We start from the raw sequence: 19,486 nt of genomic DNA, 5'->3' as shown, positions 1-19,486 counted from the left end.
ATCGGAGGAGGCATGTGGTAGTCTGCAGCCGTCCCCAGATCGGCAGAGGGGGTGGAGCAGCAACCGGGACGGCTCGGAAGAGTGGGGTAATTGGACAGGTACAATTGGGGAGAAAAAGGGGGGGGGGTCCAAAAAAGAAAAAAGTTTTTCAATGTGAAATTTCAAATTTATAGTATTGATGGCCTGGCGGCCTGTCCAGGGTGTCTCCCCGCCTGCCGCCCAATGACTGCTGGAATAGGCTCCAGCATCCCCATGACCCTGAGAGCAGGATAAGCGGTTCAGATGGATGGACGGATGGATGATGCATTAAACAACATGAACAGAGTATGTGTTATCTCTGTGTGTGGGGTGCGCACTCATCTGCACAGTGTAAAAAAATAAAACACCATCCAGGTGAGAAACTAATTTAAAAAAAGAGCCAAACAGTAGTAATTTATGTGTTCAGCAACATGTCATGTTAAGGTTTGATGACTATCAAATCTTAAATCTTGCTGCAAGACGTGTAGCATGTACAAATTAGGTGTGAGCAAGAATAGCGCCATCTATCCATCCATTCATTATCCAAACCACTTATCCTATACAGGTTCCTACATGTAAATCGGAGCACCCGGAGGAAACCTACGCAGACACGGGGAGAACATGCAAACTCCACACAGAGGATGACCGCCAAGATTGGACTACCCCGCGGCTCGAACCTTCTTGCTGTGAGGTGACCGCGCTAACCACTGTGCCACCGTGCTGCCCAAGAATAGCACCTCTTACCTGAATTATACTAGTAATATTTCTGACTGCATCACGGCTTAATATTGATGGAGGCTCAATGACTCCCACTGGTTTTACCCACAGTGGAGAACTGGACTTGGTTTTGTCAGGGCAAGGGAAAAAATGTTTTTCAGCTCTGCGGTGAATGCATTGGGAACAGTGAAACCCAAGCAGCCTCCCTTTCCCCTACCCAGTCAAACAGTACAACTAAGATGTTGTCAGACTTACTATTGCCACTGTCCAGCCCAAAATCACTGGTCCCACTACCGGCCCTGGCCAGGGGCGTCTGACTGGTCCAATGCTGTGGAGAACTGCAGCCTGAGGTACTTCTCCTCTCCCTCCTTGTGGTTCTACTCGGTTGTCCCTTTATCTTTCCTGGGGTGCTGACCCGTGAGGCAGTGCTGTGCTCCATATACTTGGGTCTGTCCGAATTTGAGGAGGCGGGGTGAGTTCCCGCTGAGACTGGACCCGCCGGGGGCTTCTCTAGGCTCTTCGCTTGAGGGGCTGAAACACTACAACTTAAGGGAGAAGGAAAGGACAAACACAAAGACAGGAAACGTACAGATAAGATTAAAAAAAAGGAGGAAGTGAGTTATCCGTTACAGAGGAAATAGTGGAAAACAGAGTCGGGAGGCTTAAGAGCGGCATGGAATCGGATATCATTGCACTGTGTGTTTGTGTGTGTTTGTGTGTGTGTGTGTGTATGTGTCTGGACATGTCAGGGAGTTGGAAGGGCTTGTCTTCCAGTGTGGGTTGTGTGTGGATGAGCTGAAGGCGCAGACTGAAGAGACAAGACAGGACCAGCCCACCTACACATCATCTCTTTCTCCACCGACTCACCCTTCTCCTTTGTCAGCCGTGGGGGGGGGGGCGTGTGATTTACAGTGCAGCATAAATGGGCAGGGTTTAACAGTTTCATAGCTTACCTCGCCCTCTGGTGGAGATGGCTGGGAACTGCAGCAGGAGTCAAACGGCTGCTCTCCGAGCCGACGAAGCCGCTGTCTGTTTCTGGTGAGATGATGCCATCCTTGGAAACACAACACACAACAGGCATTATCAGCTGAGTACATACTACAGTCTTGATGTACGGTTGGCTATAACCAAGGCTCAGCGTTTTCGGTTTTTTATTTTTCAAAGCCGTCCAGCATGCCGAATTTCGCCACAAGAGGGCACTGTTACATAACCTCACACGAACAGGGACAACTTTTGGATCCGTGGAAACATAAAATCCGGGTGAAAATCGGTTTAAAAATCTGGGGAATTTTTTCGGTGAAACTCGGTAAAAACCGAAAATGCTGAGCTTTGGCTATAACTCATTCAGTGTTTCCAGTATTACATGTAAAAAAAAACAACAACATTAATGCAATGATAGAATGGAAAAAACGAAAACAAACATTTTCCGGGCTAAAACAACAGCATGTTAACAGCCATTCTTGTGTTGCAAATTTAGAGACTCCTCTCTTGCTGACTATATACGTATAACCCTCCGATCCACCGTTGTCTCATACCACAACACACGGCTCAACCACCTGTGGATGAGACTGTCATTTACCGTTCATCCACTGTCACACTGGGTCAGAGGCCAGTCTAACCATACAGGCAGGAATCATTTTATCAAGGATCTCGACAGCATAAGTGTGTCGGTGCAGACTGATGATCACATGTGCCGTTACTGTACAACTACATAATATAAAAAGTGCTTGCAAAACAAAGTTTTGTCCTACTGAAATTAAACTTAACTCCTCGGCGTCACCTTTAGTTCAAGAAGGTACATAGGAAGAGGCAGTTATCTTTTTTTTGGGGGGGGGGTTTCCCCGTTTTTCTCCCCAGTTGTATCCAGCCAATTACCCCACTCCTCCGAGCTGCTCCTTACTCTATAATGCTCAGATATAAACAGACCCAGGTCAGACGCCGGCATCGTATCAACATAGAAGAAGATACTTTATTTTCACTGTACATGCATACAATGAAATTCATCCTCTGCTTTTAACCTGTATATCCACTATACACACACATAACAGGAGCAGTAGTCCAGTAATATTAGGTCATTGTTTTGCCAAGGTTGGAAAAAAATTAGTAAAAAGCTGAAACTTGCTGGATGCAATCCTTTAACCATCCTCAACAACATACTAAAAGTCCCCTTGTTTCCTCCTTGAGCTTTTCCTGTTATGACGTCATGATGTCATGAGTGTCGCTGATGTCGAAAATAGTGTTTGAGCTAAGAAATACAGTCCACACGAGTTCATCGTTTACTTCTTTGCAGCGCTATCTTCACTGTTTGAAAAAAGAGATTGCTTCAAAATGAAACATGTTATATCATGACGCCAAATAGACGTGATGACATCATGACACCATGATGGTGTCATGATGTCATGTTGTAAATATGTCCTAATTGAGCTTCATGTTGTTTTTTCATAATTTTTCACAGTATCAGGACGTGTTTTCCATGTTTTTCCGGACATGTCAAGAAGTGAAGAGTCAGAAGAGTAAACACTGTCGTCACGGATGAGGACAGCATTTGAATTCTGTGTGATGAAGAACTCTGAGCAGAGGAGGCAGTTCCTGTGACTAGAGGACTGGATACCATTTGAAAAAGCGTGCAGCGAGGGGACGGAGTCGCAGAGAGGTTGACTGGCCTTTCATCCATTGATGTGCACAAAATATGTCGTAAAAACTATACACGTCAATCTAGTATTGTGTGCATGCTTCATCCCTCTCCAAAAAAACAAAAAACAAAAAACCCTCAGATCATCACTGCCACCATTACACTTGAAACAACACTGCTTGTTTTGTGGTGATGACTGTGACGTATCAGTGGAAACCAAAAAGCCTTTGGGCAGGCGGAAAAGTATACACGAAGTACGGACAATGTCCTGTAAAGACACTATTGCCAAAGCAGCAGATGAAGGCGGTGATGAATGGGGACACATGGTACTTTCGCGTGTTGATTCTCTGATTGACTTGGTGGCTGCCGAAGCCAAGTACCATGGCAAATGTTATGCAGATTTCTTCAAATTGCCATCAGAACGTAAGCCAGGCCGTCCACAAGACAACGCTTTGGCCGAGGCACATGAAAAACTGTTCTCATACCTGAGTGAAAATGATGAATGCCAATACTTAATTGATGAGTTACTTCAAAAACTTGCAGAATATCTTCCGCAATCTGCAGAACTGTGTTCCGAGAAGACATTGTATGGCCATTTAGTCAAAAATAATCAAATAAAATATACTCGTGTGTACTAAAATACGTCTCCGATAAGGCCATTTCTCACGTAAATATAACATATGACGTCATAACGGTGAAAGCTCAGGGAGGGTACATGGGGACTAGTATGTTTATCAAGGCTACTGAGAGGAGTGCATATACCAATTTTCAGCTTTTTACTAAATTTTTCCGACCTTTTGCACATTTTGACTGGGCTACCGTGCAGCGCCCGGGGACCAACTCCAGTTTTTTTTTTTTTGTTATCCCCTTGCTCAGGGACACGGGCAGGAGTATTAAAACTATAGCCCACTATCACAAATTACAAATTTGCCTCAGTGGGCTTTACAGCAACACAACATCCTGTCCTTAAACCCTCGCATCAGATAAGGAACAACTCCCTAAGAAAATACCCTTTAACAGGGAGAAAAATAGGAAGAAACCTCAGTTAGACTCATCTATGACTTCTCAGTTGTGCTGACCGGGGAGTTTGTTGTTGGTTACTGCAGCCTAAATAAACACATAGGAAGTGGCCCAGCAGTTTGGTGGATCGTTGTTGATGATGTTACACATTTTGGGTAATAACCTTTAACTTGTACTTTTGTTTTCATTTCCAAATATGTGGTTTAAATAATTGGGCTAAACTGGACTTGTTTCAACACGTCTGAAGCGTATGCTCATTTGCCCAGTAAAACACCGGTGTAAAGTTGTGTCTAGTGGTGGACCTGATCTCTGAAATGAGGCCAGTGAATAGAATTATATCATCACTGATATGTATGATGAAAAAACCTATAAAAATAACACAGAGATTGTAAAACATGTAATTTTCCTTTAAGGTTAAGGTGAGGGCGGCACGGTTGCCCAGTGGTTAGCGCTGTTGCCTCACAGCAAGAAGGTACTGGGTTCGAACCCTGGGGTTGTCCAACCTTGGGGTCGCCCCCCCCTTTTCTCCCCAATTGTATCCAGTCAATTACCCCACTCTTCCAAGCTGTCCCGGTCACTGCTCCGCCACCTCTGCCGATCCGGGGAGGGCTGCAGACTACCACATGCCTCCTCCGATACATGTGGGGTCGCCAGCCGCTTCTTTTCCCCAGAAAGTGTGGCGTTTCGCCAGGGAGACGTAGTGCATGGGAGGATCATGCTATTCCCCCCAGTTCCCCCTTTCCCAAGAACAGGCGCCCCAACCAACCAGAGGAGACATTAGTGCAGCGACCAGGACACATACCCACATCCAGCTTCCCACCCACAGACAAAGCCAATTATTAGATTGTGTCTGCAGGGACGCCCGACTAAGCTGGAGGCAACACGGGCACTCGAACTGCTGATCCCCGTGTTGGTACTATGCTACCCAGACGCCCCCCAGGTCGTCCTCTGTGTGGAGTTTGCATGTTCTCCCCGTGTCTGTGTGGGTTTCCTCCGGGTGCTCCTGTTTCCTCCCACATGTAGGTCAGGTGAATCGGCCGTACTAAATTGTCCCTAGGTGTGTATTGGTGATACAATACGTGTCACAATAGAGTGGTTACGATTCAATATATTGTGATACTGTAAGAAAGGCGATATATTGCTATTTCATAGACCTGTTGTTCTTTGTGCTTACGCTACTTCCTGTCTCAGTTTACACTGCTGCGTTGGAGTGGAAGAGTCAAATGGCTGAAGATAGATTACAACACTTATCTAGTGGTCATGGGGTTACACACAACATAAACTGTCACGAACCTTTACTTGTATACAATGAACAATCGATATAGTGGTTTTGAGAACGATACAGTATCACAAAAGATAATATCGCGATACTCGAGTGTATCGGTTTTTTCTTACACCTGTATGTGTCTGCCCTGAGATGGACTGGCAACCTGTCCAGGGTGTGTCCCCGCCTTCTGCCCAATTAATGCTGGGATAGGCTCCAGCATCCCGTGACCCTAATTAGGACAAGCGGCTTGGAAAATGAATGGATGGATGGCTGGATGGATGGTTAAGCTGAGGACTGAGTTTAGGTGTGTAGTTCTGATGATGAAGGTTAATGTAAGGAACTAGGGAATTAATGAAATCAGTGTGAGTCCTCACAGATTTAGAGAAACAAACATGCAACTTTGTGTGTATGTGTATTTGTGTGAATGTGTATTTGTGTGAGTGTGTGAGAGACAGAGAGTGACTGAGCGAGTGAACGTTTGTGTGCCAGAAGTTTTGTTAGATCAGAAAACCAACTATATATAAAGCATCGCACAACGTAACCAACCTGAGAGAGAACTCTCTTCCTCTCAGGTGGTACTTGGGAGCCGGGTCTCTCCAACACAGCGCTATCTCCCAGACTGGTCAGACTGCTGCTGTGGGACTTCCCATCCTCTCTCCTTCTTCTGCTAATGGTTGGATGACTGGGAAACGTAGGGGATTGGTTGGAGATTCTAGGAGAAGGAGGATCTGATTTGCTGGCCCTCGGTTTGGCAGTTGGAAGAAGAGGAGATTCCTGTTCATCTGTCTTGGTGTGTCTGTGAATGAAAAAGTAACAAGATTCACTTTAAATGAGTCTATCGCAAATGAGTCTATACACAGTAGTTGTGTGTGGGGAGGGTGCATTTTGTGCCTTTTTTATCCTCTCTTACAAGGCAGGTTGACTGAGAATCCTATTTTAGTTTATTGTGTAAATATACTGAATAAAAATAATTAAAATGTACAGCTATGGCCAAAGATAGTAGCTTTAGAGAGAGAGAGAGAGGACTTTATTCCCAGACTTCTGACTGGAAGCTATGCAGTCCAACAAAAGCCCAAGCTGTCGGGCCACTAAAAACCTCATGTGCATATAGTACATTTGTGGAGTGCATTTGTAATAAGATATGGAAGACAGGACAGTGGCCCAAGCCTTGGACACAATCACTCACCATCACACTTCCTAAAAAGAGCAAGCTGCAACAGTGCAACAATTATCGCACCATCAGTCTCATCAGTCATCCTAGCAAAGTACTACGGAGGATTATACTGGACAGACCGAAACCGCAAGCGGAACTGATAATAGCAGAGGAGCAGGTAGGGTTTAGAAAGGGAAGGAGTACTATGTAGCAAATTTTTACCCTCAGAATTCTGTGCGAAAAATATCTACAACACCAGCAACAACTGTACCACATTTTCATTGATTTCAAAAAGGCATTCGACAGGGTCTGGCATGCATGAGGCATTATGGGCCACCATGAAGAAATACAACATCATCCCAAACCTTGTACGAGTCATTGAGCAACTATATGACAAAGCAACTCGTGCATTATATTACAACGGGGCGACTGGAGACTGGTTCCACATGGCAGTAGGCGTCCGTCAAGGTTGCTTGCTCTCGCCAACTCTCTTCAACATTTTCCTGGAGAGAATAATGACTGATGCGCTGGAAGACCATGAAGGAACAGTCAGCACTGGGGGGAAAACAATCACAAACTGCCGTTTTGCCGATGACATTGACAGCCTGGCCGGTAACGAAGAAGAGCTGACAAGCCTGGTTGAACACCTTGACAAGACATCTAAGGCATACGGCATGGAGCTCAGTGCCGAAAAAAACTAACTAATGACTGATAACACCAATGGCATTACCAGTAACATTCAGATCAATGGTCAGAAACTCTCGACAGTCAACAAATTTAAATATCCTGTGGCCATCGTCACAGATGAAGGATCCAAATCGGAAGTCCTTTCCCGCATTGCACAAGTGACCGCGGCACTCACACGGTTAAAACCAGTCTGGAAAGACAAAAACATTAGTACCGGGTCTCAAGTCTGATTGATGTGCTCACTAGTCATCTCCATCTTTTTATACGCATGTGAAACTTGGACACTCACAGCAGATCTCCAAAGAAGAATAATTGCAATGGAGATGAAGTGCTACAGAAAGATTCTAGGCATCTCATATAGAGACCATATTACAAATGAAGAGGTGAAAAGAAGGATTACACAAGCCATTGGAACACATGAAGGCTTGCTGACAATCGTCAAGAAGAGAAAACTGAAATGGTATGGTCACATCTCGAGAAGTCCTGGCCTTGCCAAGACCATCCTGCAAGGCACAGTGAGGGGTGGGCGAAGACGAGGAAGACAGAAGAAGCGATGGCTATGGAACATCAGAGAGTGGACAAGCCTTGACTTTGCCAGCTTACAGAGGGCAGTTGAGGACAGACAGAGATGGCAAGGACTGGTTGCAGACTCAACAGTGGTGCCCCAACGACCTCTCGAGAGGTTATGGGATAGGTGAGGTGAGGTGAGGAGGCATATATTATACTCATGTATAGTTTAGCCCACCTAAGACTCCACTGGAGACTAACCTCTGTCGGAGATCGATCTGGAGTTCCATGTTTTCAGTTGCTTGAAAATGTCCTTCCATCCTCTCTTCCCTTGACTCTATCCCACCTCCTACACTGGGGGAGTCTGTGACTTCCTTCCTCAGATCCTGGTCCAGGGTTTTGGGAAGCGCCTTGAAGCTTTGGTATCTGGACATTAAGAGTGAGAGATAAGACTTTAAGAAAAACTATTAGATAAATAAATAAAATCTTGTTCGATATTTGGAAAAGATATGTAGGCAAACTCAAATTTTTATTTATATCTTCACATCAAAAATGTCTAAAATGTTAAGGCTAAATATAGATCTTTCCAGTGTCTAGCTATTGCCCAATGTCCGGATTAAATTGGGATACTGGGAAGCAGGGTGGTCTAGTATTATTTCCGTCAGGGAAGCAGGATTTAAGCCCAGTTTGTAGAGATGGAAATGGATGATCTGCTGTGGCGACCCCTAACGGGAACAGCCAAAAGCAGTAGTAGTTTTAGGTATTCCTGAGAGAGACACTGAATCACTTTAAAGTCCAGGAAAACTGTTGTGTAGCAAGCCTTGTGCCTTGACCTTGCTGTTGATGTTATGGAAACTTGATTCACACAAGTAGTTATCTCATTACTTTGAGCATCTGAAGGTCCGCGCTAGCTGAACTCTCTTATATGTTCCAGATTTGCTTTTGCTAATAGTGCAAAGAACTCTTCTGATGGCCGCTAACTGATGCTTCATATGCAAATCATTAAGACTGTAACCGAAATTATGAATCTTTACTCACCTGTCCATTAGTGTGTGTTTGTGGTCGAGGGGCTTGAAGGTTTGAGTCCCCTCTTCCTCCATCCCTGCTTCCTGTCCTTCACTCTCTCCACTCGCTGAGCTCACCTCTTCTCTCCACATCCATGCTGAATCTGACGCAAACTCTCCTGGCAAAGGTAACACTGGGCTCTAGGAAGAGGACAACAGTGGAACAAAAAAAGAGTAAATAACAACAGCAACAACAATATTAATAACAATAACAATACTACTACTACTACTACTACTTTCGGCTGCTCCCGTTAGTGTTCGCCACAGTGGATCATCCGTTTCCATTTCTTAACACTACTACTACTACTACTACTACTACTATTAAATAATTATAGAAATAATAACAATAAAAAAAATTTTTTTGATGGTGTAGTGAACACTTAAATGGACTTATGGACATAATTCACCATAGCCTTGTGTTACATTAAGTTTACATGCTAACTTTAAGAGCTCAGTGGGTAGCCATGGTTACGCAGCGCCATGTTGGTGGAGGACAGGAGGTGATAACAGAAAAATAAACGACACAAGTGTCTGTATAGTCAAAGAGAGAAGTGTCGGTCTCTGTTGTCTCCCAACTTCCACAATGGTGTAATTCTTCTGGAATCCTGTTTTATTTAAAGACCCTAACCAGCGAAAACCAAGTAAGAAAAGTTCTAAGACAATGTTGGTACTTTAAACACACTAAAATACAAATATACAAGCAGTAAAAAGTCACGTTTTTAGTGCAAGTTTTGAAGTATTTTTGGAGAAAACAGTTTTTCCAGTTCTGAGTTAAACGTTTCTGTGACATTTCTGCACCATCAATACATTCTCGTGGAAACCACGTGGTTTGATGAAGACTGCCAAAGCATTGTAAGGCGGCCTTGGTTTCTAATCTTAACCTTAAACTCAACCTCTGTAATTATAGTTGCCGACACCACTGCTTGAAATTCGACTTTTGTGGATGCATTTCATGACATTTTCATGTTGTGGTATTTGTATTGGGCTTGCTGAGGATGTGATTTGACAGTTCTTGTGGTGTCCGAGACACCAATGTCACCGAGCGCGGATGAAAAAATCCTGTCCATGCCAGAAAAGGGGGCGGACCAAGGGGAAATTTGCCATTAGACAGGAATTTTAATGTGATATTCTCTCTGTTGTTGTTATTTCCATCACTATTATTGTTGCATGGCATGCAATGGTGGACGTAAAGCAGCTGTGAGTGACCAACAGTGAACCCGTTCAGTGTATCATGATTAACTTATATATTGAATATTTATAGTTTTATGACATCAGAAAAAAAGACAATGAGAAATTAGATGACAAAAATATTCAGTATTTGGTGGTGGTACCTCTGGGTGTGTTATGGGTTCTCTTTCCTCGGTGGGTATGGACAAGGGAGTAGGGTGAGTCGGTGGAGAAAGAAGTGATGTGGAGGTGGGCTGGTCCTGTCTTGTCTTTTCAATCTGCTCCTTCAGCTCCTCCACACACAACCCACACTGGAAGACAAGCCCCTCCAACTCCCTGACATGTCCAAACACATTTACACACACGCACGCACGCACGCGCACACACACACACACACACACACACACACACACACACACACACACACACACACACACACACACACACACACACACACACACAAGAGTCCTACTTAGCTCTTTAGTGTTCTCCTTAATCAGTTCCTTTCAAAATGGACGAACTCATTAGCCGGGAAATCAGTCTCACCTATTTGGGTCAAAGGAACCTATTTGAACCCCTCTTTGCTGTAGGAGTCTGTGCTCATTTCTCGCTGCCAGGTAACCCTTTTCTAAAGAGTCAAGCCCTTGGACCAGCTGTGACAGACCCTGGAAGAGAACATTGGCTCTTGAGTTACGCTCTTGGGGGGGGGGGGTTCAAAAGGATAATAGATGTCAACTCAAGTGTATGGGCTGTTACTACCTTAATCTGCTCAAAAGGTTTGAGTTTCCCACTCTTCAGGAGGTCCTCAAATGTATGGACCTAGTGGGAAAACAGGACTTTATTCTGGGTTGCTTAGTTTAGTTTCCTAACAAGCTGCTATTCTTGGATCATTTAACAGCAATACCAAAAAGCTACTGTAATAGTCACAATGACAGAATAATCTGAGGTATAACTAGCAAAAGTAACACAAATAACAAACAGATACAATCTTGTAACATATTACAATTAATTAATTGTAACATATTACCAATACAGCGAATTCAGGCTGCAGCCATGAACGGCTGCAGCCAGGACACGAACCCGGGTCTCCCGCACCACGGGCGACTACGTTAACCAGTCAACTAAAAGGTCCGACCCGTTAGCCAAGGGCTAGCGAGTCTACTCATTCATGATCGTTACACTACCCCCCTCCTTCGGGTAGCGCAACCCCGCACTTCAGCATATCGGCTCCCTCACGCCTCTGGGCACATGTGCTTCCGACGGCCTCACGGTCTCACCATCCCACTTCTGACACCAATGTGGTGAATTCAGGGGGCAGTCGGGAACCGCCGCAGCCCGGACACAAACCTGGGTCTCCCGCACCACGGGCGACTACGTTAACCAGTCAACTAAAGAGACCGACCCGTTAGCCAACCGGCCAATGTTGGTTAACGGGTATAAAAACCTTACGATGTTTATCTTCAGTCTATGATCTGTGTTGTTTTATCAGCACCTTGCTGATGCTAGCTTTGAGAGGGTAGTTACCTGCTGGAGAAACTTGTCAGCTTGATTAGAGAGCGTTGAGGTCAACCAATACCCAACGTGAGTGCTAAGGCTTCCCCTGGAGGAGCTAGAGGTCTCTGTGGAAGGGCAAGCTGGGTAGACTATCATGAAATGGACAAAGACAGACAAAAAGACAGGCTGATCTGAAACAACCGCAGGTTTAACATACAGTGTAAAAACAAGGACTAGTTCAACAAAATAAAAAGTCTGAAAGCCTTGCTCATGGGGCTGTTAGACTCACACTGCATCCTATCCAGATGCTTACACCATACTTTACCTACATTACTGGGCAACTTGATTTTTTTTTTTTTTTTTTGGTTTTAAATTTCAATAGCCTAATTAAGGTTGGTGGTTTTAAATTGATGAGCCCAGCAGCAGAAGTTATTTCAGCTGCACAGCCTGTATTGGTAATTGCTGTGCCTACAACCCCAAATAATAATCACAATGGTCATTGCAAGTAGGACAGAATTTATGCTAAAAAAGTAGCAGAGCCAACACGAGGATCACCGGTTCAAATCCCCGTGTTACCTCCGGCTTGGTCAGGCATCCCTACAGACACAATTGGCCATATCTGCAGGTGGGGAGCCAGATGTGGGTATGTGTCCTGGTTGCTGCATCAGCACCTCCTCTGGTCGGTCAGGGCGCCTGTTCAGGGGGAAGGAGGAAGTGGGGGGAATAGCGTGACCTCACTGTCAGGTGAAAAGAAGCGGCTGGCGACTCCACATGTATCGGAGGAGGCATGTGGTAGTCTGCAGCCCTCCCCGGATGGGCAGAGGAGGTGGAGCAGTGACCGGGACGGCTCGGAAGAGTGGGGTAATTGGCCAAGTACAATTGGGAAGAAAAGGGGGAGGAGAGAGAAAAAAAAAGGAAAAAGAAAGTAGCAGGATTTATTTAACTGAGCTGCATCTGCTGACTGCGCAAAGAGACTGGCTTTGCTCAGATGTCTCTCTCTCTCTCCCTCCCTTCCCTCTCCCCCTCTTGTTCTACCCCTCACTTTCTCTATTATAACAGTTGGCTTCTGGACACCGGGCTTTTCGGGTTTTGCTCAGTAATTTTTATTTCTTGGGTTATTAAGTCCTCCATCTAACAATTTATTCTAGTTAATAAATTTTCCATTGCACCACTTGTTGGCAATTTCTGCTCTGTCGTAATATTCACATTGTTCATTGCAGCAATCATACTACTACTACAGGTTGGCGTGAACATTTTGGTCGAACCAGTAGGAGCTTTTGTAGGCTATTTTGCCATTTGTTGGTTGTTGCATTTCAGCGCAGGGGTCATTGTGCTAGTAGAACCTCTGATCTGATACAGAAACATGGTATTTCACTATTTCTTATTCCTATAAGTTATTTCTAATGCTTAGTGTTCACGCATTAACGGCTAAGATAATGTTGTTTACTGATAGTTTTACATCATAATTCACCTACATTCACATATCACTGGGGTAATGTCATGTTAACATATGGTCACGAGAAAATGCATCTCTGCAAATGCATTTCTCAAGTTTCTTTGGCGTGCTGTATGTATGTGTGACGTCACATTGTCTTGACGTTAAGATAGGGGCTCATGGCTGATCTTCCCGATATTAATCATAGTCCCAGTCTGCCCTTGTCTTTTTTTTTCTTCTTCTTCTTTTTTACATGCATCAATTTGGCTGTCAGCAATGACATATCACACTCACTGCCTTAATAAAGGTAGCTGTGCATTTGAAATGGTGATTTGAATAAATACTTTACCTTCAAGTAAAAAACTTCTCAGAAGAACAACGTTGCTTTAACTAACGCCTTGTTCAGACTGCAGGCAACCTCACCTCAACTAGGCCGTCCGTCAGGACGGCCCATTTTATAGGGTTTCGGTTGCGCATGTTTGTTTAAAGCATGGGGCACTACTCCACGTGTAGTTCTATGGTTCTCCCCTAACTGGAGATTTTGGGCCTTTTCATTGTCAAGAGGCATTGATCATCTGCAAAGCCACGATGTCCCCCAGTCCATAACATCAGTCTATCAAAGAATGCACCTAGGACTACTGCTACCCATAGGAATAGCAGGCTTTATCATCGAGCTTTACTCCTCTAGATCTGCCGTGTTCTGCTCTGTTGTCTCCTGACAATGTTAACGGGCTTACTGCGAGGAGGGTGTGGCTCTTCACCACGCACGGACGGTCATTCATCATGGAGAGGCTATATTTTGCGCTTCACATGATGCTGGGTTTTATGGAGACTAGTTTAGGATGCCACCAAAGGCCATCTAGGAAAGGTACTACTCCTATACTTAACCCCTTGGGGTTAAGGGGTTAAGTATAGGAGTATTTTTTCTCAAATCAGATCTTTAAGACAGACTGTGCTCACTGTTATTTGCAAGTGATCAATTTGGATTTGTGTGCAGACAGCAACAACCTATCTGCATGGGTTGCTATGGTAACTATATAGGTGTGAGTAACTACGTACGCTGGTGACGCAGTTTACAAATGCAGAAACATGAGAAATGGAGATCTATCATCTTGCCCTCCAAACAATTGCTCTGTCAAGTCGCGGTGCAGAACTCCTCTGTCAAACCAGACAAACTCAGCGACGGAGGAAGCTGGTATACATATACATTAGGATTTTCTGTGCAGCAGTCATGGTGGGCTTCACAGTGCAGCGAAAGGTGTAGTGCCATCCACAAAAGACAGTTTGAAATCTGGTTTGGGCAGCCAGAGCGTCCAGACTGAGATGCATCTGTAGAAATCTGATTGGATTTGCATTTCAAACCACCTCCTAATGTGGTTTAGATCTGATTTGCAAAAATAGCATTTCATGTGGTTTTTGCTGTCCAGACTTTCTAAAATCAATCTGGATACAATCTGGATATGCCAAACAACTGATTTGGGCTGGCAGTCTGAACAAAGTCTATGAGATTTGTTGAAAAATGTTACATACATGGATTGCTAACTACAAGATAGTTTCACACTCTCTATGCAAGTTTTACTTTGGTATTTTCTGGTCATATAGAGAAGATACAGCTCATACAGAAAGTCCACATGTGAATATATGTGAGGCCCCACAGACCCTACAGCAGCTGCTAAAGGTACAGCTCCATAAATTCTCCATGATGGAAGTGATGACTGGACCAACCAACAGACAGACCGACATAGACATTCTTCTAAAAATGCGTGGTACATCTAACTGGAAAATGGGAAATATGACTTTGGGAGAGCATGTCTCAGAGATCATGGCTCAATGATAGATTGTATGATATATTTAAAATGATAAAGAGGATTGTAAAGTGGGAAACTGTACACTTATTTAAGTGTGACAATACCTTGATGTGCTCCAAGTCCATTCAGGTGACATGAACTAGAGCTGATCTCCGTTCTCTGTGACTGGGGAAAGTTCAAGGTCATGAACTTTGTACCATCCTGAATCATTCCTGATTGCACAGAGTGGCTAGACTTTGGAGGTTCAGAGCAGAGGTTTACCTGGAATGAATACCAAAAACAGGAACACACAAGAACATTTGATGCTTCTTATCGCCTTTCAAAACCTTTTCAGCTGACATCTGTTCGCTTTTACATAACATTTTGTAAATAAGGCAGAGAAGTCCCAAATCCAGCCAGGCTCTTGCATTCGTTCCATTCCCCATGTTAATTCTTCCTCTTTTAGCCAGTTTCAACCAATTACAATGTCAATGTTAGAGAGTGCAGTCTCCAATATGAACAACTCCTCCTGCATCTTAGACATCATTCCCATTAAGTTGCTCAAGGGGGTATTTTCAACTATCAGCCCCGTTATTCTGCAAATTCTTAATAATTCTCTGGGCTCTGGTTCTTTTCCAGACAGTTTTAAGCATGCCATTGTTCACCCATTGCTGAAGAAACCTAATTTAGATCCACTATCCCTAAGTTACTACAGACCAATCCACAAACTGTCTTTTCTATCTAAGGTTCTGGAGAGAGTAATTTCTTCTCAAGTGATTTCTTTTATGAACACTAATAGTATTTTTTTAACAGTTTCCAGTGTGGTTGTAGAGCACTTCATGGTACCGAGACAGATCTAGTTAAGGTCACTAATGACCTATGGCTGACTGCAGACAGAGGTGACTGCTCAATTTTAGTTCTTTTAGACTTAAGTGCTGTGTTTGACACAGTTGATCACATCATCCTCTTACATCGCTTAGAGACTTGGGTTGGTATCAAGGGCTCAACTCTTAGCTTATTACACTCTTACCTCACCAACAGAACTTTTTCTATTTATCTAGGTAACTACTTCCTCAATGGCTCAGTTGAGTTGTGGTGTCCCTCAAGGCTCAGTTCTTAGCCCCCTTCTCTTTCCTATATACATGCTGCCCCTTGGCCTGGTCATTCAAAATCACGATGTGCTTTACCATTTTTATGCTGATGACACTCAGTTATATATGCCACTAAAACCCACAGATCCTAGCGCCCTAGCAAATCTCACAACTTGCCTCTGACATTAAATCCCGGATGCCTGAATATTTTCTCAAATTTAAATATGATAAGTCTGAGGTCATTCTGTTCAGTCCCAAAAATGCCATCAGCCCTTTTGTTACTAATCTTGGTGTTCTGTCAGGTAGTCTTGAGCAGGCTGCTAAGAATCTTGGGGTAATTTTCAATGTTAACCTCGGTTTTGATCATCAAATTAAACATTTTGTTCAGTCATACTTTCCCAGCTCAAGCGAATCTTGAAAATAAGGTCATTTTTATCAATTGCCGATCTGCAAAAAGTACAGGCTTTTATCTATTCTCAGCTTGACTATTGTGATGCATTTTATTCTGGTATCAGCAAGGGCTCTCTCCACTGTCTACAGTTGGTACAAAATGCAGCTGCTCGGCTCATTACCGGGACAAAGGGGCATGACCATATCACTCCTTTGCTTGCCTCCCTACACTGGCTCCCTGATATATTTCGAATTGATTTTTAAAAAAAAAAGCTCACTTTTAAGGCTTTATATCTGATTTATTGACCTGGTATATGCCCTCTCGACCATTAAGATCTGCAGATGGAGCCCTGCTGGTTATTCCTAGGTCTCGGTTTGTTACAAAGGGTGATCGGGCTTTTGCTATTAGAGCCCCCACACTATGGAACTCTCTTCCAGTCAAACTAAGACAAACCAAGTCTCTAGCTTCTTTTAAATCTCGTCTTAAAACGTTTCTTTTTATGAAAGCTTTTACACATGTTTGATATTTGTTTTTATTTATTTACACTGTTTTTATTTTTACTATTACTTATTTGGTCTTACTCTTATTTTTGCCTTGCCTGGTTTTATTTCTTTGTAAAGCACTTTGTAACATTGTTTTACAAAAATGCTATATAAATAATTATTATCTTTATTATTTTACAAATTTTCCAATTATGTAAATGCATTGTACCATTCTAAATATACATTTTAATTTTGAAATAATGAAGCAATCTAAATTTTGTCTAATAATGATCTAAAGTTTATTCAATTTGTAAGATCTGTGATATATTTGTCAACCAAAGCCTACAGTTACATACAACACTTAGAAATATATTATTCATTACAGTATCTTATTTTCAAAATTGAATAAGCAATTATTTTCTGAGACTAAGTTTTCAAATGGAGGATAATACAAAAAATCTTAAAATACTGTGGTCTCCTTTAATTAATCCTATGTGTCTCTACTGCAAAACCTTCTATGTTCTCCCTGTATCTGCCATCGACGCTGTCACGCCGCCACACATAGTAAGATTACCAATGAATATGACCACATCACACCTGTCTATTGAATATATTGTATTTCCTGGACAACAAGTTACACTGGAGTATAAGTTGCACTCAGTAAAAAATTTGTTGTTGCGAGGAAGAAAAAAAAACAAGTCGCTTCAGTGTGTAAATCGCATGGTGGTACAGTATTTTCAATTGAGTCATAAGATTAAACAGTTCCATCTAGTGGCCTTAGTTGAAATGCAGTGTATTCATCCAACACAATTACTTTGTATAAATGGCTTTGGCATGTAAGTCGCAGGACCAGACAGAGGATTTTGATTTTGATATACTTTAATGATTCCGGTAGGGAAATTACACTCTGCATTTAACCCATCCTAGCTGTGTAGCTAGCAGCAGTGGGCAGCTGCAGTGCAGCGCCCGGGGACCAACTCCACTTCATCTTTCCAATGCCTCAGTCAGGGACACAGACAGGAGTATTAACCCTAACATGAATGTCTTTTTGATGGTGAGGGAAACCGGAGCACCTGAAGAAAACCCACCGCAGACACGGGGAGAACATGCAAACTCCACACAGAGGACGACCTGGGATGACCCCCCAAGCTTGGACAACTCTGAGGTTCGAACCAAGGACCTTCCTGCTCTGAGGTAACAACACTAACCACTGCACCACCGTGCCGGAGGAAAAGGCACAGCGACTTATAGTCTAGGAAATACAGTACAGCAGCTCAGAGGTGAGTTGTTCCAAACTACTGATAGAGAAACACATCAAAAGATTGTGCTACATAGAAAAAAAGTACAACAAAAAAACAATAAAAAAGAATAGATCACCACACTACCCCGACGCCCAATGAATTCCCCTTTAAGTTTGGATTGACCCTCCCTGTTTATTATAGTGAAGGTTATAGTAAAAAAAAGGGTGTACACAAAACATCCATGGCTCTGTATTTTGCTTTTGCCAACAGATCAGTTTCTCTCTGCCTCGTCTTTGTGTTATTGATGATTCTGAAAATCTGTCATAGCTGTCCTGCAGGCCAGTCCCATGGCCATCAGTCATCATTCTACCTCATGGAAGGATGGAAAAACCAATTGCCAAAAGGTCAACAAAATTATATATGGGCTAAATCTATGTTTATGATTAATAAGTTTTATTATTTTTCAATAGGTCATACAGAAAAAAATTGCACTTGTGTTGCCAAAAATCTAGATAAGACCTTTTAATTATAGGTTATATATTTAATCAAACTAGATTTCTAACCAAATAATATTTAATTTTAGAGTTTGGTTTAAGGTTGAAGCATGGGCTCATACACTCAGTTGGATGCTACCATGTCTTTGGTAACTGAATCTGTGACCCAGAGGGCATTGAATTTTTCATTCTAAGCAGCTTCATGAAGCAGAGATACTAAAAATAGGAGCAGCCACATGCGGAGACATGCGTACAGACAGGAAGAATTGCAAGTCCTCATGCTGTGACAAAGCTAGGTTATGAGGAGCTTAAAATTATTTTTATGAGCCTCCTTTCTATAACTGGCTGATGATCGTGTACATTCTACAGCCATTTTACATGTAAATTGTGGTGGTATTAAATCGTAGTCAGTTTTTTACATAAGCTCTGCATTCTGGCCCCTGGCCTGATTGTACTTCCTGCCACCTGTCTGAATTGAAGGTCTGTTGTGCTGTGCAGGCTTGTTTACATGGTCTGCTTACATTGCTGCTACTGCATGGAAAGGAGGGGCCATAGACACTGTTAGCTGTTGAATATTTTCATCCAGTCTGTCCTGACACGCAGAACAAACGCAGTATATCTCTGACAGAAACAGACCACATCAAGATCCATCCATTATCCAAACCGCTTATCCTGCTCCAGGGAGCCTATCCCAGCAGTCATTGGGCGGCAGGCGGGGAGAAACCCTGGACACGCCGCCAGTCCATCACAGGGCCCACACACACACACACACACACACACACACACACACACACACACACACACACACACACACACACACACACACACACACACACACA

The 19,486-nt window shown here is 43.3% G+C and overlaps 1 protein-coding gene across 1 annotated transcript in view; it reads right to left on the bottom strand.

The window, feature by feature from the left end:
• The window catches only part of akna (AT-hook transcription factor), a 36,726-nt gene that overhangs the window by 8,455 nt on the left and 8,785 nt on the right, over positions 1-19,486 (bottom strand). The window contains exons 5-14 of the mRNA XM_056291201.1: positions 15,074-15,230; positions 11,757-11,875; positions 10,992-11,051; positions 10,779-10,897; positions 10,397-10,568; positions 9,040-9,206; positions 8,263-8,427; positions 6,201-6,450; positions 1,689-1,789; positions 991-1,280 (exon numbers count right to left, since the gene is read on the bottom strand). Coding sequence (XP_056147176.1) covers positions 991-1,280; positions 1,689-1,789; positions 6,201-6,450; positions 8,263-8,427; positions 9,040-9,206; positions 10,397-10,568; positions 10,779-10,897; positions 10,992-11,051; positions 11,757-11,875; positions 15,074-15,230 — 1,600 coding nt within the window. The remainder of the gene's footprint in view (positions 1-990; positions 1,281-1,688; positions 1,790-6,200; positions 6,451-8,262; positions 8,428-9,039; positions 9,207-10,396; positions 10,569-10,778; positions 10,898-10,991; positions 11,052-11,756; positions 11,876-15,073; positions 15,231-19,486) is intronic.

Source organism: Lampris incognitus, chromosome 12 (assembly GCF_029633865.1).
Source record: "Lampris incognitus isolate fLamInc1 chromosome 12, fLamInc1.hap2, whole genome shotgun sequence".
Classification (NCBI taxonomy): domain Eukaryota; kingdom Metazoa; phylum Chordata; class Actinopteri; order Lampriformes; family Lampridae; genus Lampris; species Lampris incognitus.
The sequence above is the reverse complement of the archived record's forward strand: the minus strand, read 5'-3'. Positions and strand labels throughout refer to the sequence as shown.